The sequence below is a fragment of the Sturnus vulgaris genome, chromosome Z (assembly GCF_052056855.1).
Source record: "Sturnus vulgaris isolate bStuVul1 chromosome Z, bStuVul1.hap1, whole genome shotgun sequence".
Lineage (NCBI taxonomy): Eukaryota > Metazoa > Chordata > Aves > Passeriformes > Sturnidae > Sturnus > Sturnus vulgaris.
The window spans coordinates 73996252-74024208 of record NC_142283.1 but is presented as its reverse complement, the minus strand read 5'-3'; the positions used below and the strand labels follow the sequence as shown (position 1 = coordinate 74024208).

Sequence of the window (27957 nt, the reverse complement as noted above, 5' to 3'; positions counted from 1 at the left end):
CCAAGACCCAGACAGAAACAGCATTAACACTCAGCTTTCCGGACAGCCTCTCCACCCCACTGAGGCTGGCACAATCATTGCTGAAAAAGAAAAGCTGTGAGCAGAGGGAAAACAGGGCAGAAAATATTCTCTGCTTTCAACAGGTCTTGGAGGCTTCTAAAAGCTGCATTTGTGAGGTGAATGGAAGGGTAATGCCAGGCTTCAGGGCATAAAAAACCTTTAACTTCTCTTCAGCAGAGATATGGAGGAAGCCCAGTGACTGACAGCCCTGTCCTTTCCAGGGATGGCAATTAAGTAAAAATCTGGGAGCACTGGGATCTGAAGCACTGTGTAACAGAGCTTCTCCTTGGGCAGTGTGTGTACTGGGAGAATGAGAGTAAGGATCATAATTTTATGATCACTCAATAAACAATCCAGCAAAGCTCTGATTGAGGAGACGTCCTGACTTGGAGCTCATAAGGATAAAAATGAGGACAAACATAAAAAGAACTCAAACTAGCAATTTTCTATCTCCTGCATCTGTTCCCTGGACGCCTGAAGTCATATTGACTCAGCCTGATGACAAAAACAAGGTTTCTTCCTACCAGGTCTCCAGGGTCCACTAAAATATAAAGGAAAGCAAGCTGCATCTCCTCCCCTGAACACACTATGACAAAGCTGTCAGAACGGCTCTGACAGTATCACGCCTGCAGCAACGTCTGGTGAAAAAGCCACAGAGAGCCATTGCTCTTCCAGATCCCTCTGGAGAGAACTGTACTGGAAACTAGGGCCAGAAATTATTTTCTTCTGCGAGTTTCACTGATTTCATGCTTAAAAGCAGTGAATTGGAATAAACAAGATCTCCGACAAAGTGTCCCAGCTTTGTCTGTTTTGGAGAGGGTGCTTTGCAATGGCAGATTCCAGTAACATGGACAGCTAAATTTGGGGGTTAAATCTAACACACTTTGCTCACTGGAAGGGCCTCAGCAGTGGGGAAAGTGACTGTGGATTTTGTACTTTACATGCAGTGTTAAATACACTCTGCTTACTTTGGCTGACCTTGTGAAAAACTGTACTTAAGATTTACTGCTGGCTTCATAACCTGATCATACGGAACAGACCTCATGAAGGTCAACCAACATCTGACAACAGTGCAAGGAGCTGGGGATGTGAAGGAAAAGTGAAGGAAAAGAGCACAAGTGAGTGCTTGGTAGATGGTGCCCAGGGGGCACTTTCTGGAAACCGCTTGGGACCAACTTGAAAACAATTGGTTGACTTCAACACTGCTGGGCTGACAGAGGGATCTGTATGTAGCAGATACCCCAGAGGCTTTGAAGGACTGTCCTGAATAATTGTTTTTTCAGTAATGCCCATTTACAAATCATGTACTTCTGAGTTTTCATTTTTATGATCTCAAATATTCTCTGCTTAATTTTTCACAATTCTGTGATTCTGCCTCAGGATTATAGAACTGGTCTGTGAGGTCTGGCAAGTTGCTCTTTTGTTGCATCCTGCCTTTGAAAAGTATTAGCATTCTTCTGTAACTTTGTTAGATGTTTTGTTTGAACAATCAGCTTTGTTCTAAACTTTTGGACTATGAGGGAGTATTTATTTTTTTTGGATGTCAGTTTGCTGCAGACCAACATTCACTTTTTTCCAAAGCAATCTCTACACATTTAACAGTCTTGAATACCTGCCCACTGCCTCGACTCCTGCCCCAAAATCTTCCTAAGAAGATCAAAACAGTGTTTTTGCCATTAAAATAGTAAACCTCACCCTCCAGGATGGATTTTAATATTCGTTGATTGAAATCCATTCCCTCATTCTAAAAAAAAAAAAAAGCATGGAATTCATAAAGGAAGAAACATGGGATGGGATGACTCATTTGCTTGTGTTTTCTTACATTATTCGTGGCATGCAGCAGGTAGGGATCTGTGTGCAACAATCAGCTTCTGGGTCATGATTTCTTTCTGCAAATCCCCATAAAAATCAAAATCACAGATGAAAAGAATCCCTTTGCCAATCTAAGATAAAAGTGCCTTTCCCAAAGGCTAGTTGAGACATGACCAACACCAAGAAGAGCTCAAATTCCTCTAAGCAATGGAGGTGCTGCACAGCCACCTTGGTAGCTGCTTGATTGTTACCTCATACAAATACAGGCACAAACACTTTAATTTGGTTCTGCTTTGTACATTAGTGCCCTGTGCTAATGCCCCAGTGCTTTGTTAGAACATAGTAAGTAGAAGAAATCAGCTGGTTGCTTGCATTACAAAATCATTCAGCACTGAGGAATGCAAGTTAGGAAACACATCTGTAAAAGAACCAAATCTCCCTGTCTGTGCATTGGAGTCTGTAAGAAATACAATCAAAAGACAAAATTAGTTTTAATATGTTTTTAAATTCAATCGAGAAGGTTTTGTGAATTAAAGAGAAAAAAGAAAAAGCAGTAAGTAAAACTTAAAAAGAAGAACATTTATGATGGAGTGAAAATCAAGCAGTAATTGGGTTTTTCTCGTTTACCAGGGGACATACCAGAGGACTGCTTTATACCAGTTCATCCAAGTCACCTAGAGTCCACCTCTGCAAATCCAGCTGTGATTACGTGGGAAATCCAAGCGTATAGATTTTAATTTTTTTTTTCTTTTGTAATGAGCAAAACTATATGACATCTTAAAAAAACAACCTGGAGTCCTAACCAGAAACCAGCTATGGGATCAGACTGGGCTGCTCAGAGCCTTTATTCAGTCAGATTTTCGAAGCCTTCTGGGTTGGAGATGACACCATCTCCCCAGGAAAGATTTTGCGTGTTTGACTGTCCTCATGGTGAAAAAGGATTTCTGAAAGGTGAGAAAAGTAACAGGCTGGGAATGAAGTAACCACTGATGCTCCAGGCAATTTACTGCCAGCTCAGGCACGATGCTATCATTCCTCAATAGCACAGAGGAAGTTTCGTATGAAGCTTTTCCTCAGAACTCTCAAGATTATCCTGGTCATGTCCTATCTGATGGCCATAACCGGGTAAATGCACAAAAACCGGCACTGTGCTTTGTTCCCTTTAGCCCTGCCCTTTTCTTGTTCTCTATCTGCCCTGCTCTGAGGCAGAGGAGATTACAGCCTCATTCTAGGTCAGATGAATGTGCTGTAGAGGGTTCAATTCACTTTGTGAATGAGACCTAGAGCAGCCACAGCCTTCTCTAATCATGCCTCTGATTTCCAGGGAAATGGGAACTCCCCAGTAGCCAGGAATGTTTGCAGATAGAAAGAACATTGCCAACAAAGGACCTAACATCATCTCCCTTTGTTGATCATCCCCTTCCAATGAAGGACAAGAAACCCAAAGGAACCAAAGTAAAATTCAAGGACTGTCGTGTATCGTACCTTTCCTATACACAAAGAGATGTGAGTCAGCTACATGAGCTTGGAGGAACTAAAAACATGACACCTGCCTGTGCAGAAATAACTATGCCAAAGTTTTGCTTTCACATTTTGCTTCAGCCCCAGCCCCATGGATCAGAGGCTGCATAAAGCCACACTTCAACCTGAGAGCTGGAGCATTCAGCAGAAAAAGAAACTGAACTCAAGTCTTTCATGTTCTGGCTGAAGGTCAGTAGCTAAAAAAGGAATAGCTGTTTTGTGACTTGAGTCTTCTGAACTTTTTATGGTCAAAACCACCTTGTGAATTAGACATGAATTTGTGAAGACTTTTGGAACCATCAATTACAGGTTATTTCAGCCAACTTAAAAAAAAATAGTGCTATGATTTACTAGGGAGTCTAAGCCCAGAATATTTTCTTCTAAAAAATGTAAGCAAACCTGAAAATCCAAATTTTAAAGGCAGCCTCCATCATGGACTCAAACTACTCATGCTTGACACCACCACTTTATTTATTTAGTATGCTTAGCCTGTTCAAGACACACTTTAAGCAGTGTCATTTTTTATGTCAAACACGGTTTCTCAGATGAACTTATACAAAGTACCATTGTCTCACTTGTACCCTTAATCTGTTCTCCCAATTTTCTAGTCCTAGAACCAGTATTTAAAGCAATTCATAGGAAATTTATCCCTTTTTTGAAAAACAGCTCTTACTTTCAGGCTGGGTAGTGATGGGGGACAGAAAGGGGCTGTTTTCTGGCACTGGTGTGACTTAGGAGCTGAGTTTCAGTAAAGGGGCTGCCAGCAGCCCACAGCTCTGAAACACCTGGTGTGATTAAACCTTCTTCTCACAGCCAGATCACAGTTTACTCATGGCAGAAAGTTTAAAACTCATGAGTTTCAGACTAGTGAGCTAGACAGAACTGCATAATTTCTCCAGAACACATTAACACCTGCTGACTTGATTGTACCAATTTCACAGCTGTGATCAAAAAAAGAGGGCATGTGGGTTGTTTGGAAAAAGTGGGGACTGCCTTCCATTTAGAGCAGAAGGCAGAAAAAAAGAAAAGTTAGAGCAAAAAAATGTGATGGTTTTGGGTTTACAGTAGAGTTACCTTAAAGCCCCGTAGAGGATTTGTTTTATTGTGCTATAAACAGTGTTACTTTATGAGACAAAGGGCTGGAACATTCACAAGGGCTTAGGCGGAATCAATTCAAGCTCCTCTCATGGAAAGCAGCAAGTGGGTTTGAAAAGGCAGAGAGTTAAGGAAAAAAACACTAACTTTGGGCAGAGTTCACAGGTGAAAGGGACATGAAAAGGAAGGAAGGCAGGAGTTACTGAGAAAAATGGCTCAGCTGTGCAGTCTCTAAAAATGAAGATGGATGATTTCACTGATACAGAAAGTGGGAGGAAGCCTGGGAGAGGAACAGTTTGCAAAGCAGTGTGGAGAGAACAAGAGTCTACTACTAGTAGGAGGCAGACACAAACAGATCACAATGATTATACAGGCTGGAGATGATTCTTTGACAAAGACTTGGATCTATCTGCCAAGAACATACATGTTACCCCTCCCTTCCTCTTCTAACTGCATCTGGAAAAAGCATATTGTCTATGGAGCATATTTTCCTATAGGTCAATTTAGAAAGAGGATTTGGAAAAAGCTCAAATGTTTTAAAATTTTATCAAGAATTCCTGTTTTTCCTTCTGGAAGACGTTTCAAAAAGGAGACTACAGCTATTTTGCCCAGTACCAGGCTACAAAGTCTCATTTCCATGAGTGATGCAGAAAAGCATACCCTCAGCACAAGCTTTTGTGCAGGCAGCACTTAAAGTTCTTTGAATGATATTTGCGTTTACCAACTGGAGAAATGGGATCAGACTGTCCAATTACTGCTGTGACTTTTTTCTTAAATAAAATTTTATCTTGGTAAATATATGGCATCTGTAAAAACAGGTTTATTTTCCTTCCGTGTGCCCTGCTTTATAGAGCATGACTGCCAAGTAGAACAAGGAAAGAGCTGTGCCAAAAGACTGAGATTTGAAAGAAACAGAGAGGTGCCAAACGACTTTCTACACACAGCAGAGAAGGAAGGCTGTGGTATTTCCTGGAGAGGTCACTGCCCTGTTCCTGCCAGGAGTGAAGTGGTTGTCAGGGAACAGGCAGATCTCCTTCTTAGTCCCAGTCCCAGAGGTCTTTTTGAAGTAGTCCCGCTATCCTCACTACAGCCTAATTCCCTCTCCTAAACCTTCTCCATAAAGCGTGGTGTTGGCTGCTGTAAGAGGCTGAGATGCTAACAACAGCTGAAGCTGTTGAGCTGCTTCTAGCAGTCTGCTAATCTAGAAAATGTGCCCAGCACAGGTCCCTACTGCTTCAAGTCCTGCTTCATCCAGCTCTCCTTCCATGAAGAAATAGAGTGGTTTCTTCTGTGCTGCCTCCTGCTTTTGGGAATTGCTCCTCCCTAGACATCTGCATCAAAACTGATGGACATGATGAAATGCGACTGTTGCTGACTCGGCAAAAACTGCACTTTTTGTACTGTATAAAGATTTTTTGTGGCACATCTCCCTGCCTGCCACATTAGAGCTGGGCCTTGCAGGTGGTGCTTTGGCTACACCAGAGACTGGGTCTGGAAAAATGGGGTTCTGCTGTGCACAGCTGGATGTAACACTGTCTGCACTGCCTGCAACAAAGCCTGGGGTCACAGAAGGCTTCTTAGGGTGTACCTCTCCTCATGCTCAGGTGAGGTCTGCATCCATGACCACCTTGGTACCCTCTCTTAACAAGGACTCTACAACTGATGTGATATGGATGACATCATTGTCTATTCTGCTCTCCTACTGTGGCACACCAAAGTTTCTGTGTTTTTCTGAATTCTGAGTCACCAAAGGATCCTTCAATATTTCAGAAAAGCAACATGAAGTTTTCAGGTTGTTATGAACACATCCTCTGTGCATGAGGATAGCAGCTAAAAAACAAGAATTGCAGTGAAGTTAATATACCAGGACATGCTCCTTCCCTTTGAGAAGTGTATGTTATCTCTATTTCATAGAGCTCGATCTGCTGACAGAGCATTTTAGTCTCCCCCACATTCAATAAGTAGACAGTAACCTTTCCCTGTTAAGAGCTGAGTGTGCAGCACAGAGAAGACAAAGTGGGAGCCCACATCACTTGATAATCAGAACAAATTCAATTAACCATCAAGCACAGTTTAAGTCTCATCGTTAATAAATCAAACACATTAAATAAATGCATCACCTAACACTGTCTGTAGGTGCTGTGGTCTGTTCTGGAGCCAATTTACATTAATTATACTGGTCTATACTTGCTTCCCTCAGCTGTTAGGCAGGAACTCATCTACCTTTGGAGACATCAGAAGGAACTGCAGAAATAGTAACACCTGGGTAATTCCGAAGTAGGGAAATCTTACACTGTGGTGGAACAGGTGGAACCTACATTTAAGGACAGAGGACTCTGAGGAACCAGAATATAGTACTACTGCCCTTTTCCGAGTTTATTTTTTTAAAGATACCAACATCTGAGCAGGCAGCCTTATCATCTCAGCTGCTGTTAATCCTTTTAATGTCAGGAGCAAGCTGTAAATTTCCTTTAAACCAGTTCTCTACGTGCTTCACAGGAAACAGTGATGAGAGTAACATGTACTTGTATAATGAGACCTCTGAACAGACCGCTGTATGGTGCTGCCTGCTGGAGTTAGACTTTGCTAGACCAGGTACTTTTTACTGTCATCACTACTGCTTTTACTGAATTTTTTTCTCCTTTCTATCAGAGAATCTCAATAATTTGCTCAATTTGGTTTTCCTCACAGCCTTCTGAGCTGCTTCTCATATTTGAAGTAACTGATTATGGTGGGTCAAACATAGAAGAGAATGTGTAATACACAGGTCTGGGCTTCTTCAGACTCTTGAATGCTTTGACCCATTCGCAATACAAAATAAAATAATTTATGCAGAAGCAGATCTTCAGGATTAGCTATCCTTCTTAGACTATCAGACTGCAGGTACCATAAAAATAAGGAGTGGCTAAAGGACAGCTAGGTAACACCCCAAAATTATCCAGTTACATTACAGCTTCCTTCTTCAAGACTCCTTTTAACCTGAAGGAGTATTAGCCAAGTGTGCTGTGTGCAACACAAGATATGAGTGGGTGTGAGTCTGTTGGCTTGTGAGGTGTGTTGGTACCAAAGAATGCGTCATGGGAGAGATGCACACACCACCATGGAGGGCTGGGAAAGGCCAGTGAAGCCCTGGTGCAGTGGCATAACAAATCAAACAAAATTACAGTGATACAAAAAGCCACGTCATTTGGTGAACCTCAGGCCACATCATTCCCATATTCCCATGCACTTCTGCTCTGCTCCTGGGATTTGCTGACTGGAACTCCCTTACCTCAGTCTCACCCCCTCACATATTCCCTCATGCCTAAATCTCTCTGCTGTGATTGCTTTGTTCCAGTTTGTCTAAATGGCTTTACTCTTTACCCAAGTCTGTCTCAGACACCTCTTTCTTTCTGGCTCTCTACTTCTCTTCTTAATAATCTGCAATAATATGCCTGCCAGAACTGGTTTTCTGCCCTCATCTTTGCAGCTCTGTCTGCAGACAGCCCTACTAGCCTTCATGTGATGCAGCTGTTCACTCTCTCACCGCTTCCAAAAAGAGTCTGGAAATATCCTACAGGAAGGTTGCTACCATAAATCTGTGTATACCATTTCTCTTATAAATGTGAAGAGTAACAAGAGATGAAACAATGTTTAAATAAATTCCTCCCAAACTCCATGAGACTCCCAAGTGATGGGCTGCACTTCTGCCTTCATGAAGAAAATCAATAGCAGTGCTGTATTGTTCCTGCTCTCTGGCTTCCATCCTACCCTTCCTCCTGCACAGTGCACAGACTGTGTTGAAGGAAATGGGTGTTCCCAGAGGAGCAAAATGGCTTTTTGCACTTAAGGTAATGATGTCACTTGAGGTCGCCATGCAAACAGTTATGAATATGAAAATCTGCAGTTCTGTCAACAGAGATGGAACCTGGGGACCTAGCTTAAGAGTTAGAACCTTTTTATAAAATGATTCCCTAATTTACCTACAGAGCGTCTTCCCAGAAACAACAGCTGCTGTACCTAATTAGCATTAATCACCTTGTTACAGAATAGCAACTGGGAATAGTACAGTGCTTGACATACTGACAAAACGATACACTAATGGCATTGATCTGTCCGGTCTACTTGAACTTCCCCTTAATTATTCTGTTTCAGAATAAAAAAATTTTGTGACTTCAAAGTCACAAGTTTTGGAGCAGACTGGGAAGTGATGATGCAAAAAAGGAGCCACAGATGGGGGTAGATACAGAGCCTTTCAGCCTACACAAGATGCTTGCTGCCAGCTCTATTTGTGACTTCACTTCCCAGTTCTGCATCTTGACCTGAGGCAAGAGTAGTTCTGGAAGAGGATCTCTGAGCATGGCATCCTTTTGGGCAGCACTGGGATAGGTTGCTCTGCTGTGTGCTTCATGGTTCTTCAATGGAGAGCTTTAAGATAAGCTCTGAACACACACCCCACCCTAGGAGAAGGAGTTACATACCTACACAAATTGAAAGATCAGTCTCAGAAGCCACATGGGGCAGTCCGTTGTTTATGGGATCAAAGACCTTCCATAAAATTTCAGCCAGAAATGCACCAATTTTGTTAAGTTGAACCCCGAGGGCTTTGTTGTTCTGACGGATACTCCTGGTACTATTCTTCCCTGATCACACAGCAATTCAATATCTTCCATGAATACAGCAGGCTGGAAGGCAGGAGCTAACAACACAGACATGTCATCAGCCTCTGTCCGCTGATGGATTATTTCCTCTGTTCACTTCAATCTCCACCAAAATGGGGCTCAGTCATGAATTAGTTTTGTGCAAGTCAGACACACGAGGGAATACCATTCTCTATGTCCTTCTGACTGTGCTTTTGCTGCTGTTTAAACCTACCAGTTCTGCTTGGTCTAAGTGAACAGCATTCCAGTAACTTGCTTGAGGTGTGACTCAGTTTCTCTACCTTAGACATTCAATTTTCACATACTTTTATGGCCCCTTTGAGGAAGCTTCCAAAAACAATGCCATATTCCCTATCTAGTCCAAGAAGAGGAAGTGCTTACATCTAAGGCCACAGGCACCTTGGAGGGCTGAAGGCTGCTGTGAGTGTCTCTGCAGCTCTCCCACATTTTCATCTGCAGACAGGCATGCAGGATATGTACTGCCAGGCTCCCACTGTGGATGTGCTGATGAAGATGCCTCCACCACAATCCCTCAGCCCACCTGCTGCTTGTTTTACAGCACTCCAACCAATTTCCTCATTGCCCATTCTGTTTTAACACAAACTAATGTCATGACTGCTAGGAAAGACAGACACAGATTGTCTGGGTAAGGATTTCAGACCAGAAAGGGGAAATTAAAAATGCAAAATCGAAAAGCAGATGGCATAAGCTTCATTAAAATAATATCTCATCTCCTGGGAATGCTAGGAGGATCTGTTGCCTTCCAGTGGGTGTGGTGCCCTGAGATTTACACTTGGGGATTATTCTGTTCCTCTCTCTCTCTCTCCTTATCATAACTCTCCTCTGTTTTCAAAAGGCTTGTGGTATGTGCTCCATCTGGATATGGCTCCTAATAAGGATGTGCTGGAGACATCTCCTAAGTACTAATGTACACCCAGCCCCCAACCCATGCTGTCAGGAGTCTCCTTATCAATGATCTGAAAGAGAGAAAGAAGCAAGGCTGAGCATTGCAGCTCCAGATAGAAAGACAAAATGTGAGTGCTAGAAAAGTGACAAATACATAATTAATATGCATACAGTATCAATAAGGGTTTAAAATTATGAACTATGTGAACTGGGAGATCTTATTTCCCCTTGGTGTGAGGTTCTTTTTTTGATGTGGCCCTAGCATCAAGCACTGTTCCATTTATGAACCAGGTGCAACCTTTAGGAAGTCACCAGAAATACAACACACCTGATAAGTTTTTCCTAGATCTAACTGACCCCCCTCAAGCAAACATGTAGCCAAATGCATTTATTTAGAGGGGAAGAAACAACCAAGGACAAGACCACTCAAGTAGCAGGATAAATCTGCGTGCAGTATGTGCAGTTTTCAGGCTCTTTCTGTCACATTTTGATCACTCCAGTGTCTGGAAGCAAAAGTTGTATTCATGCTGGGTTGGTATTTAATTGAGCTCACTTGAACCAAGCTTCCAGAAAGCACATACGACAGATTTATACATGAATCTTTGCAAACTGAAAAATGACATTTATCAACCTTCCATCTGAACATTTGACATTTGAACAATTGATTCTGAGATAACAGTGAAAAATGCCACCATCCACATGGAAAACCTACAATAGGATCAAGCCCCTAGTTGCTACCATCCCCAACAATGGCTCTGGCAGTTAAGCTATTAAGCATTTATGTACCACCTTAACTTTTTCTAGCCTTAAAGAGATTAAAAAGAACTCTGATAAGTTTAATGCAGAGGGGACAAAAAAATCTAGTGAGAGGAATGGGGACAAGAGCTGGGAGATGCAGTGATTAAGCTCCTAGAAAATTGCAGAGGCTGGGCAGATTTCCAGAATAAGAGCAGCAGGAGCTAGTGTGGATTAAAGGCATGTTACACCGGCTATGGACAACACTGTTAGTCTCATTTTGCTTCAGATAACCTAGAGCTCATCTGGGTATGGCTAAGAGTAGAAAACTGACCCAAGCGCCACTAGGTGTTCATGTTCACTTCCTTAAAGAGGAACACTGTTTCCACAGAGATATGCTGGGAGCAGATTTCTCTCTGGAGACAAGGCAGGAAGATGCTTGTCAGCCTTGCAGGGCGGTCTCAGGTAGGTTTCACTCATTACTATCTTTATAAGCATACTGTGGTCAGCACTGAGTTCACTTGGCAAACACCAGTGGGAAAGGAGGTCCTGGCAACAGTGAGTGCCTCTACTACAAAAACTGTTCAAACACTTCTAGTACCTCCCTTTGTCTCTTTATGCCACTCAGCACTGGCTAAATTAAAGAGAATGTTTCCTGTGTAGCAAGGTGGAAGCTCTGGCAGAAAGGCTAATCATTCTTCTCTATCTGATTCCTAAAAAAAAGCTGTTAAATTCTCCAGAACTGTGACTGTGGCCTAATTCCATGTATTAGTCCACTTCAATCATTAGTAACCCTCCAAGCAACTGATGTAGTAATTCCTGGTTGATAAATTCCAGCTTACAGAATATTGAGTTTTTCCAGTCTTATTTTTCTCGTTTCTATTATTCCAGTTTTCATGTTTTTTTCCTCTATCCCATTTCTGAGTCTTTATTGTACTTACTCCTCCCAAATGCGGTCTACTAAATTTTCTTTGCCAATTCCTACTTTTTATGTAAAAGTCATTAATGAACATAGACATAAAATGACTGATGAAGAACTCCATTAGTAATGTCCTTTCTTCTGATACTTTCTCCTTCAACACTACCTGATGTTTTTTGACTTCCCACGTTTCTCATTGTACCAGCTTTCTTCAAAATACTGAGATTGGTTATGGATCTACATCAAATCTATTTTCCATTTAATCTGTATGAATTGAACTTGCTTACCCTGAATCCAAACCTAGTTTCAATGATCTGATCTCCTAGAATGGTCTCATGACTTACCAAAGCCACGTCTAAAAAAGTATCATTTCCTGTCACATTAGTGAATCTTAGGAGGATATTTTTATTGCCTAGAAAGTCAAGAATATCACACTTACCAATTATAGCATCAGCTGCTCTCTAACCTGTTTCCTGGTGTTAAATTATCCAAAACAACTACTGCAGTAGTAATTATCTGTCTAGTAACATTAAAGAACCCTCCTGGCAGTGAAAAAGGATCCTGGTGGCATATGGCATGCTGGCAGTAATAATCTTTTACCAAACTATGAATCGTGCTGTCATTAACACACACTGCTGCTCCCTGCCTTTTCCTGAAAAGCAGCTACTGGTTTTAGACTATTCATGACTTGCATAACCACCCTCCACCAGCTTCAGCAGCATCCTTTCAATCCCTCTTGCTCCTACTGGGAAATTTTCCACAGTTAGATTCCCAATTTTTAGCAAAAAGCTCACTGTTCCTTTGGTTTGTCTGTCATCAAGTTCTTGAAGCTGTGTGGCTAAATAGCTGCTCAGGTTTTGGAGGCAAGACAGGCATGTGTGGATTGCTCTTGTAAGCATTAGCCTTGAAACGAGGCAGCGTCTTGTGGGAATAGGATGATTTTACTTCCAGAACTAAAAAATATTGCTCAGAAATAGCATGAGTATGGAAATAGCATGAGTGTGGGAACCTTTATGGACCTAAAAGTCCTCCATCTCACAGCAATGCAGCTCTTTTTCTGGTAGTGTCGCAACTCTCTGATCTTTTCCCTTTTGTTGCAACTATTCTGTCTTCTTTTTACAGTCCCTCCATATTATCTTCATTCTTTATCTGGCCAAGCCTTGACCTCAGCTTAATAAAAAACCTGTAAGTTTAAAAGAATTATGCCTTGCTTTTAAGGCATTGCTTCCTTTCTTTGCCACACCCAGGGATACAGGGGCTTTACATGTTTGTAGGTCAGTTCCCTGAATCATAGCAGCAGAATCACAATGATAAAACTGCTGTGTGAACTTCTTGAGCCTTGCTGGCATGCTCAGCCATATGCACGGAGATCTGCATATGATCCTGTCTTTCAGGCCTTGGATTCAGCCTTTTCACTCTCCATCAGCAAAGACTCACCTAATTTCACTTGAAGCGGAGATGGCTTATAGTTCATGGCTACAGTCTCTCCCTCTCTTGTATCACAATCTCTGTCCGAAATAGCTGCAGCTGTTGGATCCTGTTAAGAAAGAACAGAAACAAAACAGAATGATTTAGCTGATAGTCCTGCAGCTTCTTCTCTGAGTGGCTATTAGGCAACTCCACCCCCTTCGTATTCAGAGGGAACACAGAACATGCTTGAGTTTTGAATGCTGGAACCTAGGGGCAAACACAGAACTTTGGAAGCACATTTACTACGTTAAAAGTACCTCTGGAAATGCCAAATTTCAACATCAGGCTTATATGATGGATGACAGTGGGAATACAATGGTGGATGGTGGGTCACGAGTCCAAATTCAGCCTGGGCTGGCAGTAGTTCCAAATAATTTTCATGTGATGACTCCCTGGGGTGTTGTACAAAACATGTTTACAGTTTCAGATGAATTCCAAGTGGACCACTCAACCTCAAACTTAAAACTGAAAAGTTTGAGACCAGGTCTGTGTGAAAGTCCAGCTTGGAATGAATAAGGACTACATGGGTAGGAGAATTCAATTTCTGGTCCCTCCTGGGACCTATTTCATGGCTGACAGGAAAGATCTGTCAGCACAGTACCTTTCACTGTCACTAATATTTTCCCCCTGGAAAACCAATCTCCCCAAACACATTCTGCTCCTTCCTACTGGCAGAAAACATGTATTGAACTCTGTGGTGCAGCACATCAAAGAACTTGAGAGAGAAACAAACTACCAACTCAGACAGTTCTACTACTGAAAAATAACTGAAGTCCTTTCACAGCAAACTGCAATCCTGTTGGAACTCTCTCCACTTGGCATCATAGTGAAAATTAAAACTGGTTTTCAAACATGTTCTTACTCCCTAGAAGACAGAAATTAAATTGAACATGCACATACATATATGTGTATGTAAATTTGGGTATATCATAGGTAGAGCTGCACAGGCAAAGCAAACATTCAGCATTAGGTCCAATATATGAATAAACCATCACTTGTAAGAAATGGAACAAGGCATCATAAATTAAACACTAGAATATTATTCCAAACTGGTGAATTGATATTGTATCTCTCTCAGTTTCTAGAGTTTTTATTTTGTACACAATTTCATGTGAAATGCAATTCATCATTTGGTACTGACGCCTGTATGCAAAGCAGAGTCACTGAGTTTCAAAGCAAAGTAACACCACTCTTCACGCTCAGTTAAAAAAGAAAATCACTTGTTGAGCCACAGGTTAAAACACATATGTAGGGTTAGAACATTTTACGAAAATCTTCCTCCTTTGTACTACCCAGTAGATTTTGACAGTACTTAAAACAGATGGTGCTTACAAGACCTCGCATTCAAGGACAATGCTGAACAAAAGGCAATTTCTTCTGCTTTCCTCTAATGCAGTCGCTGCAGCACTTGTCTAATGTTGCAGTTTTGTGACTAGTTAAAAAGGTAAGAGAAGGTTGCAAGCCAAAAAAACGGTCTCCAGGAGAACATTTAGGCATAAATCATAGATCATTTCATGTGGTAACCTTGGAACATGAGTCTGGTCTCAAATATGCCCAGGTGAAGGGAAGAGATCAGAATCCAAGCTGCAAGAAAGAATCATCATGGTGTGGCCTCTCACTCTTCAGGGGAAGGGAGCACCCAAGATTGTAGATGCTTGTGGACAAAAGGAATGTCGGAAGTCAGAGGGTTCACAAAATCTTACAAAATTCTGCTAGTAAATTACACACTTGTCATGGAAATTGATACATTAGTTCTTGGCCTCCTATTACATACCCAGCAGTGGCTTTAAGATAAAGGAGGGAGGTGAAAGGGAAGGGAGAAAGAGATTAATTAAAGAGGGGGAGAAAGAAAGAAGGAGAGAAAAAGGAAAGGAAAGGAAAGGAAAGGAAAGGAAAGGAAAGGAAAGGAAAGGAAAGGAAAGGAAAGGAAAGGAAAGGAAAGGAAAGGAAAGGAAAGGAAAGGAAAGGAAAGGAAAGGAAAGGAAAGGAAAGGAAAGGAAAGGAAAGGAAAGGAAAGGAAAGGAAAGGAAAGGAAAGGAAAGGAAAGGAAAGGAAAGGAAAGGAAAGGAAAGGAAAGGAAAGGAAAGGAAAGAAAGCAGCAGTCCTAGCTCCATCACTGATGCAGATGATGGGGTGTTCAGGGTTCTGGGGTACACACACACCTGGACTTTGTGGGGGTACCTTTTTATAGATGAGTTTCCCTGCAGTGGAGGTAAATGTCTCCCTTTCTGTGTAATTTAGTTATTGTGGAAATGGGTTGGAGGCTTCAGGGTATTTGGTGGTCTCCATACCCTCCTACAGCCCATGCCTGCTTCTTGACCTCATCCCTACATCTATGCTGTGCTGTGCTTATCTCTAGGAGCTAGGACAAGGATGCCTGTCCCCCAAAATTGCTGCTCTACCTCCATGTGGCCCCTTCTCCAGCCACATTGTGGTCATTCTCCCAGTGTGCTATTACTAACAATCTTTGGCTGTTACTACCAACAATCCTTGGTTGGCTCCAAAGCCATCCAGCTATCAGTGTTTGAGACATACACATGAGCTCCCTTTTCTTCAGGCTTCTACACACAGCAATAGCTAGATAACACGAAGGACACGTTTGTCTGTCAGACATGCTAGAATCTCTCCAAGAGGGAAGTCCAATTGGCGGTAAGTGGCACCATTTGAGTCCAGGGTTCCTGAATAAGAGCCTTTTCTCTGCCAGTCTGGGATAAGGCAGGATACAGTCATTTCTAAGGAACATGAGTCCAAGACCAGCATTCTTCCTAGTTGCTACTGAGCACAATAAGCAAGTCCTTGGAACCCCAATCTCCTAGCTGCAGGAAGGCATGGGAGTAGACATATGGGAACTGACATAGTGTGACGGCCACATAGTGTCTCCTGTGCTGGTACAGTCCAGTGGAGAGTCCACTGAGCTTAAAGCCAGAAGCCAGCAGGGTAGAAAAGGCGTCTGGCCATGCCTGGACTGGCCCAGGTTCATATTATTAAAATCATGCTAAAACTCTAAATCCAAACCAGCCCTTATGTTTTGTGGCAAACTGATGTGCTGACAGTAGCTTTTCCTTTGTAGGTAACCTGACTGTGACATGAGACATCCATTTGCATCAACAGAGGGAGGGGAGAAATGTTCTCAAGTGCCTTTGAAGATTTCAACTCTGAGCTTGGATTGGTGGACTCGGCTGGAGAAATCCCAAAAGTGGGCTCTAGACCAAACACACAGAAAAGGCTTCCTAGGCCTGCAGAGAAAACGGAAACGTTTTTCAAAGTGTGGTTATTTCCATTCTGTCAAAGACATGCATCTTAAAAGGACATGAATCTCTCCTTGGAGATACATTTTCCTCTCCCCACTGTCTAGAGAGGAGGCCTGGCACCTGATACCTTCTGACACTGGAAATGGGAATGATGCAGGACATGGTAGCAGAGTCATCCCTAGGAATTCTTCCAAAAGGTTTGGCAGGATGTCTTTCAGCCCCAGCAGCATATTACAGCTGCACAAGAGATCCACAGCTTGCACAGAGGGATCACAAACACCATCACTCTGGGTGACCACCACTGCTTGCATGGACCAGGCCCATTCCCTCCAAAGAGTAAAATGGATTTGATAGGAAACTGAGCTAGGCTAGGTGGTGCCAGTAGGTATCAATCCCGGGCCCTGGAGTGGCAAGACACTATCATATTTCCCATCCATCACTTCAGAGACATTCTGCAGCAACTTGCAGGACTCCATAGTAACAATGCCTACTGTGAAAACAGCAGCATTCCCACGCCAGCTCGGCTGGAGCTGTCTCTGCACGAACATGCTCTGCTTCTGTGCATACTGAATGGACACAGTTCTCTTTCTACAGCTCAACTGCCCACAGAAACGTTTACTTGACTGATTAGCCTTTTGCTTGTGAATGCCTAAGAGCACACTGAGATTTAACACAGGCTTTTGATATGGGAATTTACTTGGCAATTTTTTCTTTTTCACAAGCCTCCCTAGACCAATGCACTCAGCTCTGCCCCCAACATCAAAATCTCAGCGACGTGGTGTGACTGGTCCCAGGACAGATGATGTTATTTCTTTTTGCTCACTGGCGACAACACAACACTCCCAGACAAAAGGCAAATGCTGAGAAGTGCCTGCAGGGGCTGTAGATGGCTAAAGATATTTAATGCATATAAGGGAATTTTTTTGTTCCTTAGGCTTCATTCCTAAGGAAAATATACATTCAATCAGGGCACTGCATGAACATTTGGCTGGGGCCAGAGTTTAATCAAAGTTTTCTCCCCACATGCTCACAGCTTAATTGGGCATGCACAATCACAGCATTTGAACGGTGGGGAGTTTTCTTACTAGATTGTTTGTTTCTATAGGCTCGACACAAAGGACCTTGAAAACTGCCCTCCTGCTAGGAGCAGCCACATCCCACAGTGTGTGTACCATGTGCCATTTCTGAATATCAGAAATTAGTTCCAGCGAACCTTTGTGGAGCAGGAGTGCTGTGAATCATCAGTATGCAGGAGCACAGAGAAAAGGTGAAAACACTTTAAACTGAAATCTGGGGTTTAAGGAAGATGGCATGCTTAGCAAGCTTTTTATTTTTTCTCTTTTAAATCACTTTCCATGAAAGCATCAGCTCAATACCTTTTTACTCTTATTATCTACCACTCCCAATAACCCACACTGACTATGGGGTGGCGGGGGAATAGCCCCAAATGATGGAGCTGAGTGCTTGGTACTCACACTGGTAGCAACTGGGAAAACAAAGCTTTCTTTGCCTTCCTTCACAGTCAACCCTTCTGACCCCTCGCAACTTTAACAAGGCCCCACTTTCTACTCTGCAAATCCTCAGGGACACCAGTGCATGTGGAAAGGAATGAGCACACACAATTTCTTTGGTCTTCATCTACACCTCGAAAACATACATGTACTTGAGAAGTCTCTATCTGCCCCTCCTTCTCATCCTCAAAATCAGTCGTATTTACAGCTCTTTTGAAGAAGTTCTCCACTTTGCTGAGTGTGGTAAATTCTATGATCACCAATGCAGGTCTGCTGCTTTTTTTGGATAAAAGCAGAGTGGTACAATTGCCCTCATCCTCTAATCTCTAGGAAAGATTCCGTATACAGGGCTTGACCATTACTTCTCTCCATAGCTCACAGGCTTCTATATGACCATCATCAGTTGTGTCAGTATGAACCAACTGATCAAGAATATCACCCAGCTAACTTGTCCCTCTGCAGTACCCATCAACAATGTACTCGCTGTCTTTTGTCCTACCTAAAAGATGCTGGAAGTCTCAGTACCAACATGTGTGACAGCTTACAGCGAGTGCTTGCAGCTCAGCAGACATCTGCTTTCTGGAGCTGCCCATGTGGATTGCATACTGCACACAAATGCTAACAGGAAAGGACAAGCCCAAATGTTTTGTTTCTTTCCTACATCAAACATTGAGTCTGAAAAATGGATAGATTCCATTTCTGTGCATGATGGACTACTTGCTGAGCAGAAAAGTGAGAAACCACACACCCTGAATACAGGGGGTATATTGGGGTCAACAAGAAGTTTGTGATTCCCATGCTGTCATTCAGGCTCTTGGGCTAGAACATTGTGCTGCTAATAAAAATTCATACCTTCAGTCTCTACCCCAGGGAACAGAAAGCCCTGTGCTGTTGGCAGATTCCCTCTGCCTCAAGCTGTATCGTGCCACTGTATTCCTGAGAAATCTGGCTATAGAAAACTTCTGGGGAAGGGACTCTGACGTGCAGGGGCAGGTATGTAAAATATCACCCTGTTTTGGAGAGCAGACCTCTGTAGCCTCTACATATCACTACAATATAGACACAAAGTATCTATGAACATAAAGTGCCCAAAAAACCCACCAGAAACAAAACCATTGGGAACCAAGATGTGCACAGTTCGATGTCTGTGTAAGAAACAGCATAAAGGAAAGGGTTAGAAAAGGGATCAGATTTATAGGGGATGAAGCCAAACCCAATATACAGATGAACAATGGTCAGTAATAATGGCATACGCAGCAAGAGAAAGTACAGCAGGAATGGAACCAGAAAAGACTTTCTCATGACTTCTTCCTCAGGCTTCAGTTAAGGAGTTTTAGAGCCCATTTTTTCAAGGGAGATATAATCCCCTCATCAGTCCTATGGATAAAAGCTAGAAGCTACAACCACTCCAGAACACTAGAAGAATTGGGTTGCTCAGAGAAGAAAGGTGAAGAATAAAGAAGGACATTATAGCTGCCTTCAGTTACAGAAAGTGCTGCCAGAGAGAAAAAGAGGAGTATTTTTTTGTGTTTCTGATCACAAGAATAAGGAATTGTTAAATCTTAAATTGCAGCAGGATTAGAAGGAAGTATCATACAAGACTGCAGAGGTAAGGCTAAGGAGGTGTACATTTGCCTGATGAAGTTGTGGCATTGTTGCAAACCCAGGTTAGAAACTGATGTCACACAAAGTCAACAGAGCTGATCTGGTTTTCAGGCAGACTGATCCCAATTTGGTGTAAACTGTGAAGATCCCTGGTCTTTTTAGGTCCCTTTCCCCCATCTGTCTTAACAGGAGAAGAACTTGCTTCTAGGCTAGACTTACTTAGAACACCAGTCTACCCTGGAAGAGACATTCTCCAAATTCCCCTACTCACTGCCAAGCACCATGGCTGACCTCCACCTTCTCTCTGGGAAAGCTGAAGAAAACAATCTCTTTCCTAAGTCTCACATGTTGAAGGAACTCCAGAATCACATGGGGTCCAGGGCAGAAGGCTCCTGGGAAGACATGATTGCCACTTTTCATCAACATCTGCACTCTATCAGATCCAGAGCAGTAACTGTTCATCTCAGCATCCCCACCCACCCCGTACCAAAGTCAAAATAAGTGACATTTTGGAGACACAGTGACAGATGTACTGAAAAATATTCTGATAGCTACTGACTCCGTTTCAACAAAGCAATAAACAACAACTGTTTATTGACTTTCTACTAGCTCTGCCAATGCACCACTTAGAACATTGCTGTTTTTCTTTCCTGAGCACCTACTGAACAGATCTTGTTTAACAAATTAGGCCTGCAATATTCACTACAAGATCCAGATTTTGAACCTGATTAGTTTATAATTGTAAGACAAATTGGTGTTTGAAATCATTTTATTTCAGCAGTTGAGAAGCCAGCAATGTTAATATTGCTGCAAGATTAAAACCTTTAGTCTTATTAATTAAACTGAACCAGAATGCCACTAAAATTACTTTTTGCTGTGTTCACATGCAGTTGGTGTAGCTCAGCTCACTGACAGGTAACCAGGAATTCAGACCATTGTTTTGATTCAAATGAGGGCAGAAGAGAAGTGCCAGTCTCCCTGTGGGTGCTGCAGTGACTGTGCTGAAATGCTCCCTTGGATCCCTGGCCACAAAGAGCCTGCCACATCCAGGCTGAACAAAACACAGCAAACAGAAAGGCATAAGCTGTGGAATGGGAACAAGATGTTTCAGTGGTCTGTTTTCCTAATCAAAAATGACATTTGCAGCACAGGGAAGGAACTCCTTTTTTTAAGAACATGATGCATGACTAATCCTGGGAGTCTACAGTAGCAGGGGAAGCACCAATGCAGTAACTAGACCAAATACTTTGGGAAAGCATTTGAGGGACAAAGAAGAAAAATGTGAGTAATTACATGATTTCTGTTAGATTTCCCTCTGAGACATCAGCAGCACAAGCAGCCCCTGGTCCTTTCCTTTCAATCATGATAGAGTATATTTAACACCGTATTTCCCTCCAGGCTCTTTCACACACATAAGCCATCTCTATTATCACATGCATTTATAAGTTTGGTATCTTGTGCTAGCTTTACATGACTTAAATTGGATCATTAACATTGCAAATTAGAGAAATGCCACACTGCACTCCCCACTGCCTGCAGCACTTGCCAAGTGGCTGGCATGCAATAGCTACTTAAAACCAGCTATTAACTGAGGTATGTTTTCAGGATGATTCAATATCAAAATAATTCCTTCCTTGTAAAGGATATATACGTGAAGGTATTACACCCTTCCTTTTGTGCCTCTGATTATACAGCTACAGCTCTGAGTTGCAACATGAGTATTCAAGGTGCTAAAGCATCATAGATTCCTTGGTAGCTATTGTAAGAGTCAGTTTAGGAACTGGCATCTGGCCAATCCAGGATCATAAAACACCCCATACAACTTTACAACTGCTCTTTAAACTTCAACTCTTGAGGGGAGGATACCCTTAAAATGATTAAAAAATTGAGCAATGTGTCAGAGCCAAGGTCACAGTCTGTTTGGAGAACAGAGGCAGGAACATGAGCCCAGGCCCTTGGCTGTATGTTGCAGCTGAATCCTATGGAAAATTGGAGTCTGCAAGGACCATGGCAGGTTCTTGTAGTGACCGAATTTGTGCTCACGAATGGTTATTGTCAAGAGCTTATTTCAGGTCTGTGTCCCATCTTTACTTCTTCAAGTCTCTAAGAGAGCCCCACCTAGAGGAACAGCCTCAAAGAGAGAGTTGTTTTCCACCTCAAATGAAGATTTTCACAGACACTCCTGCATATGGAGGGGAACTCTGCTTCCTTCCCATGGACAACTCTTAACACCGAGAGAAACTGGCTGAGGAAGTGCAAGACGTGGAGCCATTTCTACTGAAATGCCATGACTGTCAGCACAGAGTGGTTTATGGATGCCCTCAATGCACAGGTATGCTGCCCCAGCTGCACATGAAAGACAAAGCCAAAGTTTGGCTGAATTAAACACTACAAATTTTAGTTGGTTCCAGCAGACACTGCAGAAGTGACATGTTCTGACAAAAAAAAGACCTGGTGCAATAGAAATGACAGTAGGAGAGCCCTGTTGCAGTGATATTAGCTCCCACCAATGTCCTGGAGATCAGATAATTGCTTCCACAGGCCATTGATTTGATCCAGCATGGCAAACACGATGTTATCAAACTTTTACAGTCTCTGGCTGTAAGAACAATAGCTGGAAAAGCTGGGACTGCTCTACATCCACACCTTTGGACAGATCAAGGGCGCTAATCAGTGGTTCAATGTCACAGCTATTACAAGCATAAATCTGGGGTCACTTGTACTTTTCCAGTTGGTTTGGGTTTTGTTTTTGTAAGGCAGCTGATTTTTACATGTTTGACTTCTGTACAAGTGTGATAAATGAGGTTGTGCTTTTCATATCTGGAATACCCCTGGTACCTTTAATGCAATCCCTCAGATCCTCTTCAGAGCTGCTTGCTTCTTCTGTTCACTCCTTCTCCAATAATAAGTTTTCATTCTACCTCTCTCCTGCACCTAGTAAATTCCCCATCTTCCAGAAAGCAAGGGTGTCTGTCTCAGCAAGCTCTCTGACTGTGGTCTCAACTCAGGATAGGAGACGAGCTGTAAGCAGGATACAAATAAAGCCCTGAGGAAGCACTGTGGGGCCCTGCCACTCTGGAATGGAGGCTCTCCATGAAAGCAGTCATGGCACTAAGCCTGTGAGAGTTCAAGAAGCATGTGGACAATGCTCACAGGCACATGGTGTGACTTCTGTAGCTGTCTTGGGTAAATCTAGGAGTTGGACTCTATGATCCTTGTAGGTCCCTACCAACTCAGAAGATTCTGTGATTCTAGAGATTTACCAGGAGCCATAATGGATGCACACTGGCATTCGAAGCTCTTTAACAAATATAAAAATCACACATTCTTCCAACACAACCCCAAAGATGTGCAGCTGCCCTGGGCTCATGCACCAAGTACATCTGCCACACTGAAGACAGATGGGGATATCAGTGGTAGACACCAGCTTAGTCCGGACAGAGCAGAGACTCTGATACAGCCCATGCTGTTGCTAGGCTCAGAGCTTTCCCAGGAGAAAGGCCTGAGAGTTCACTTGTCCATAAAGCAAAAGTAGATCCCAGCAATAAAAAATTGCCAGTTTCTCTGCACTCATAGAGAAAACAAAGCCACAAAGCTCAGAGTTCAGCAGGCCTTTTCTCTTTAGCACCACACTTTCAACATGTCCCGAGAGACAGAGAGCTCAACCATTAGATTTCCATATTTATAAGGAGAGAGTTTCTGTTTAGCCAAGCTTGAGACAGAAATAACCCTGCAAACAGCAGCAGGAGCAGCAAACAGCAAACATCACAGCAAACACATCTGAGGGGCAGGGATGTGAAAGCCAGGGGAGATCTCAAGGCACTCCTCACCTTGGCACGGCTTTCCAGTCCTGCCTGAGAAATTCTGAGGGCACAAATCATTTCGGTTTCTAAATTAAGAGCTTGACTCGCCCCCGCCCCACACTCCTGTATCTCCGTGACTAATTAGCATCCGGAGGGATACAGATTCTCTTATGATAAAGCAATGTTTGGCTCCCTTCTCTCCTGACACATTTGTATTAGAAATATCCTCATTATGTGACTAATCAGGGAAGCTGAGACAAAGGCACAGAAGCTGACTTAAAGGGAAATCACTGATTTTTATAAAAGCAGCTCATAAATTATTCTGTCTACAAAGGGCGGGGGGATATTTCCTCCCCTCCCAGTGCTGAAAAAAAAATGCAAAATTGAGGTTCCTGAAGAAAAACCCATTTTTATTATCAGATGTGGTGACTTTTATCATTCCCGCTATTTACTGGGCTTGCTCCCAATTCCCTTGGTTACTGCAGGGCTGCAGTTAGTGCATTGCAAAAGTCCTGGAGAGCCTGCCAGCCCTGTGCTGCACACAGAGGCTGGACTCAGCAAAGTATCCAACAGCTACAGCATTGCCTGACACTGTGGACAGCAAGTGACAAGGCTGGTTAGCAGTTTACCCACACTGAGTTTAAAGTCAGCAGCACACGAAAAGTCAGCCACATCCTTAGCCATCCCTTGAGATGGTCTGAAGATATTTTAGCTACGTCTTTCATGTAGCACAGCAGGCTGAAGGAAAAACAGAGTGTATTGAGGTAATCTGTGCTTTGCAGAAGGTCTCTGAAAGGCAAGCAGACACCACATGGCAGCAGCAGAAAAGCTTTTCAAAGGAATTTGTTTCCCTTCCACGCTCCCTGGAATGGAGCTGGTGTCCATCCAGCTCCAGCTTGTCTCCTTCACCTCCCGTTGACAGCACCAGAAAGAGGTATCAGGCCAGACAGCTTCCGCCTCGCTTCTTTCAAGGCAGCCCCTTTATCAGCTGAAATCAAGCCATCTGTCCCCAGTACCCTTTGAGGAGCCACAGATGACTGTGAAGCATGGGAGGATGCACTGCATGATGCAGAAACAGGAGGTCGAGGGAGCTCACTGCATGTACAAAAATCCAAACCAGATCCCTGTTTGAGCTGGGAATGAAGATGAAAAGGTGAATGCACCATCAATGCTCCCTGGGACAAACGCAGGCACAGATTCTTGGTATTTATTCAGCTCCCTCTGGGCTGCTGCTCTTTCTGCTGCTGATATATGGACCAGCCCCAAGGCCTATGTCCCAAAGGCTTTGCTCAAAGGCAGACTGCTGTGAGTCGTGACAGGGGTTTGCCTGCTTTGCTTATTAAGTATGACTGCCCAAATCTTTGATTTTGAGAGTTTTTTTCTGTTGCCCAATATCTACTCTCTGGGGTGAAATTTTGCACTTTGGACATTTCTCTTAGCCTAATTTAAAATATGTTCCATATTTGTATATAATTCTACAAAAATCACCAACTTTTTTCTTTTTCTCTTGTAGAGTGGGGCGCTGGGAACACATTTGGTCACCTCAGCCCTTCCCTCTAAGTGATATCTCTCTCTGCAGGTACAGCCAAAGGCTGAGGCTGATGAGGCCAGGGAGACTGGCAGGAGGTGAGCAGGGAGGAAAAACAGGATCTGGCAGTAGGACTAGACCTGGCTGGAGAAGGTGATGGAAGAAAGAGACTGGATGGATAGTCAGATAGCTAAGAGGAGAAAGAAGAACAGTTGAATTATGTTTCTAGAAGAACAGGTCCAAGAAGAGAAGGAAGAGACATAACAGGGATGTGGGACACATATTGAGAAAGTAAGAAAATTACAGCCTGAAAAATATTCCAGGCTGGAGCTTTTCAGCTCTGTTCCCAGCCGATAAGCTGGTTCAGCTCAAGGCTAGGGAGAATTTCTCCCAGGGTGATAATTTGGTCAAAATAAAAAGGAATTAATAACAAAGATAGAACACCTGTTGTGGTGTGTGACCAGGCCCTGGGAATGGGGTGTCTTCTCTCTGAACTAATCACCTTTTCTCTACTCTTGGAATTGCGAGTCATGCTATAAAACCAAGTGTGTTTCTGAATAAACTTGTCTCTTTCTTCCTGTCATGAAAGACGACCATGCAGCTGTGCATCTTATTTCTGCCACACTTATAGGGTTAAAACCCCTTTCCACGGCTACACAGGGACAGTGAAAGGTGCCCATGGTTAAAAGTACTGCAGGATACAGCTGTCAGACATAAGTGATACTACGCACCCTCACAGGCAGTGCTCTGCCAAGGCTCACAGTCCTGACATTCCTCACATCTGACCACTGTTATTACTTCTATAGGTGATCCCAGACTACTTTTGAGTGAAGCTCCAGAAGCCTGCTGGCAGCGAACAGATTTAGGAACCTAACTGTCTCTGTGACCCAAATACAGCGATGGCTGGTGGCACGTGGCAATGTGCTCAGACAGAGCCCAGAGACATGCTGGTGATGATGTGACAGGCCACACTGGGGTTTTCTTGTAGTACATTTTTCTGTTTTAAAACTGCAGGGAACTGACATTAGAAGAAAATAGCAGGGATAGTTCTCAAATACAGCTACTGTAGCCTAATTTGAGCGCCTGAAGCCTACGTCTACAACACAGTAACAACATATCCAAGTAAACCCTTTCGCCTGGTAGTTCAGCATGGATCTATGCTGGAGATGAATCAGGGTTACGACGAAAGAACAGAAGCCCAAGTCTGTGGTTTCTTGCAGAAGCTGCAAGTGATGTGAGGAAAATGAAAGCACAGTGCAGAGACAGAAAGATGTTTTTGTGATTATACAATGCGGAGCTGTCTTAGAGAACTGAGACCCGTATGCTATTACAAGAAATGTGCCAAATCTCTAAAACCAGATTTCTCACAAAGGGTCACTAGTTACGTCTTCCTACTTTGCTGGAACACAAGCAAATCTTGAGCCGTTCAGTGTGCTATGATGAGTACTTACAAATGCTACAAAAATTGAGCCGGAGTTGCACCTTGTGCAGATGAAAATATGAGAATCAGAAGGGCAGGGAAAAGACTAAGGCAATAGGTATCCTACACTGGAAATCCCAAATTAATTTCTCTCCTTAGTTGGTCTGTCTCAAACCGTTATCTAAGCAGTCACAAGATCACTAGAGAGGGAAGGTATTTTGAAAAGACTAGGGGCATCTGGTAATTTCTGGCATTTCTAATGCATCCCTTCACCTAGCAGCAGGGCTGCAGAGATTAACAAAGACTTTGTTGAGTGCTCAGACACTATCTGTCATGCTAAATGCCACAGAATAGTCCATAAAATGTCTTCCTAGGCCATCAGGGGAGTTTTGTTCTTCTGCCCTTTCTTCATCTTGTATGTGTGTGGCTCTGACATGTCTTTCTGTACCTGAACTGTTTTTCCAGAATTAGCTTGTGAATGTCTTCGTGCTCTCTGCTCAGTTAATTTTCTCATGAACTTACTCCTTTCCCATTATCATCCAAACTACTGCAATTCAGAGAGAGAGTCAATGTCTCAATTATGTCACACATCCCTGGTCAATGTGAAAAGTCATCTCTCTACCAATCTGTCCTTCCCTCCGTCTTGAGAGCCTATTTACAAGCTTCCCTGCCAGCATCCCCCTGCTGCCTGGGCAGGCATTCCCCACTAAAAACTGGGAGAATGGGAGACCTTAGTGAAGTAAGAGCTATTGAAGTAAGGAACTATTATAAGAAATGAGAGTAGCAGCTGTAACTCTTACCTTGATCTTACCAAAGATCAAGGCTGCAGTCTTTTGTCCTCACCCCATAGAAGTGTGCATGTTCTGGTATGACCTGGCGCTTGGAGATGTTCCCTTTCCAGACTTAGTATTTAGAGGCCTGCCAGAGGTGATGAAAAAAGAATGTCTATTCCTTCTCACACTCTTTATTTCTGTATAGATCCCTGCATCCAATAACCTAAGTCTTGTACCAGTGGATCCACAAGCTGTAAGGATGAATTTGCAGCTCAGCCTCTTCCCTCTCACCCCACTGACTCAGCTTTGGGAGCAGTGTCATTCAGATACACTAAGTCCTTAATACCTTGTGTTTTGGAGCAGGAGTTCAAGTATCTACTAAACCTGTACCTTTTCTTTCCCACCTCTTTTCTTTCTTCCTCACAGCATGCCTCCTATGTGCTGCTTCGAGAAGAAACAATCTCAGTATTTTCACTATTTCTTTCTTTCTTGTTAGAGATGTTCAAACTCTTCCTGATTCTAAAATACTGTTTTTAGGATGGCTGAGCAGAAACACACACCATGTTCCAGGCATGGCTTCACAGTTTTTTGCCTGCATTTTAATCTCCCTGAACTTTTGTTTGCCTTTATGTCTCTATAAACACACTGCACAGCTGGCATCATTCCTGTTCCCTGACGTGATGCTAAGTTTTTATTTCCTGTGTCTCAGCTTTTCTACCTCCCTTTTAATCTTCCATAGTGTTTTTGCATAAGTCTGAATCATTTTCGCCTGTTTCGTATTTGGGAAAGCTGAGATCCAGAGAAGTAAAGCTGCTAAACACGAGAATTGGGTCCTTCTCCGGGGCTCTGTCCCCTGCAACAAGAGCATCTTCATATAGACAGTTCTACTGAATGCAATAGAGAGCATG

The 27957-nt window shown here is 43.0% G+C and overlaps 1 protein-coding gene across 3 annotated transcripts in view; it reads right to left on the bottom strand.

Moving 5' to 3' along the window:
- FAM219A (family with sequence similarity 219 member A) overlaps positions 1-27957 on the bottom strand; it is a 93774-nt gene that overhangs the window by 25243 nt on the left and 40574 nt on the right. For all 3 annotated transcript variants that reach the window (XM_088157073.1, XM_088157072.1, XM_088157071.1), the window contains exon 2: positions 13126-13225. In XM_088157073.1, coding sequence (XP_088013199.1) covers positions 13126-13225 — 100 coding nt within the window. The remainder of the gene's footprint in view (positions 1-13125; positions 13226-27957) is intronic.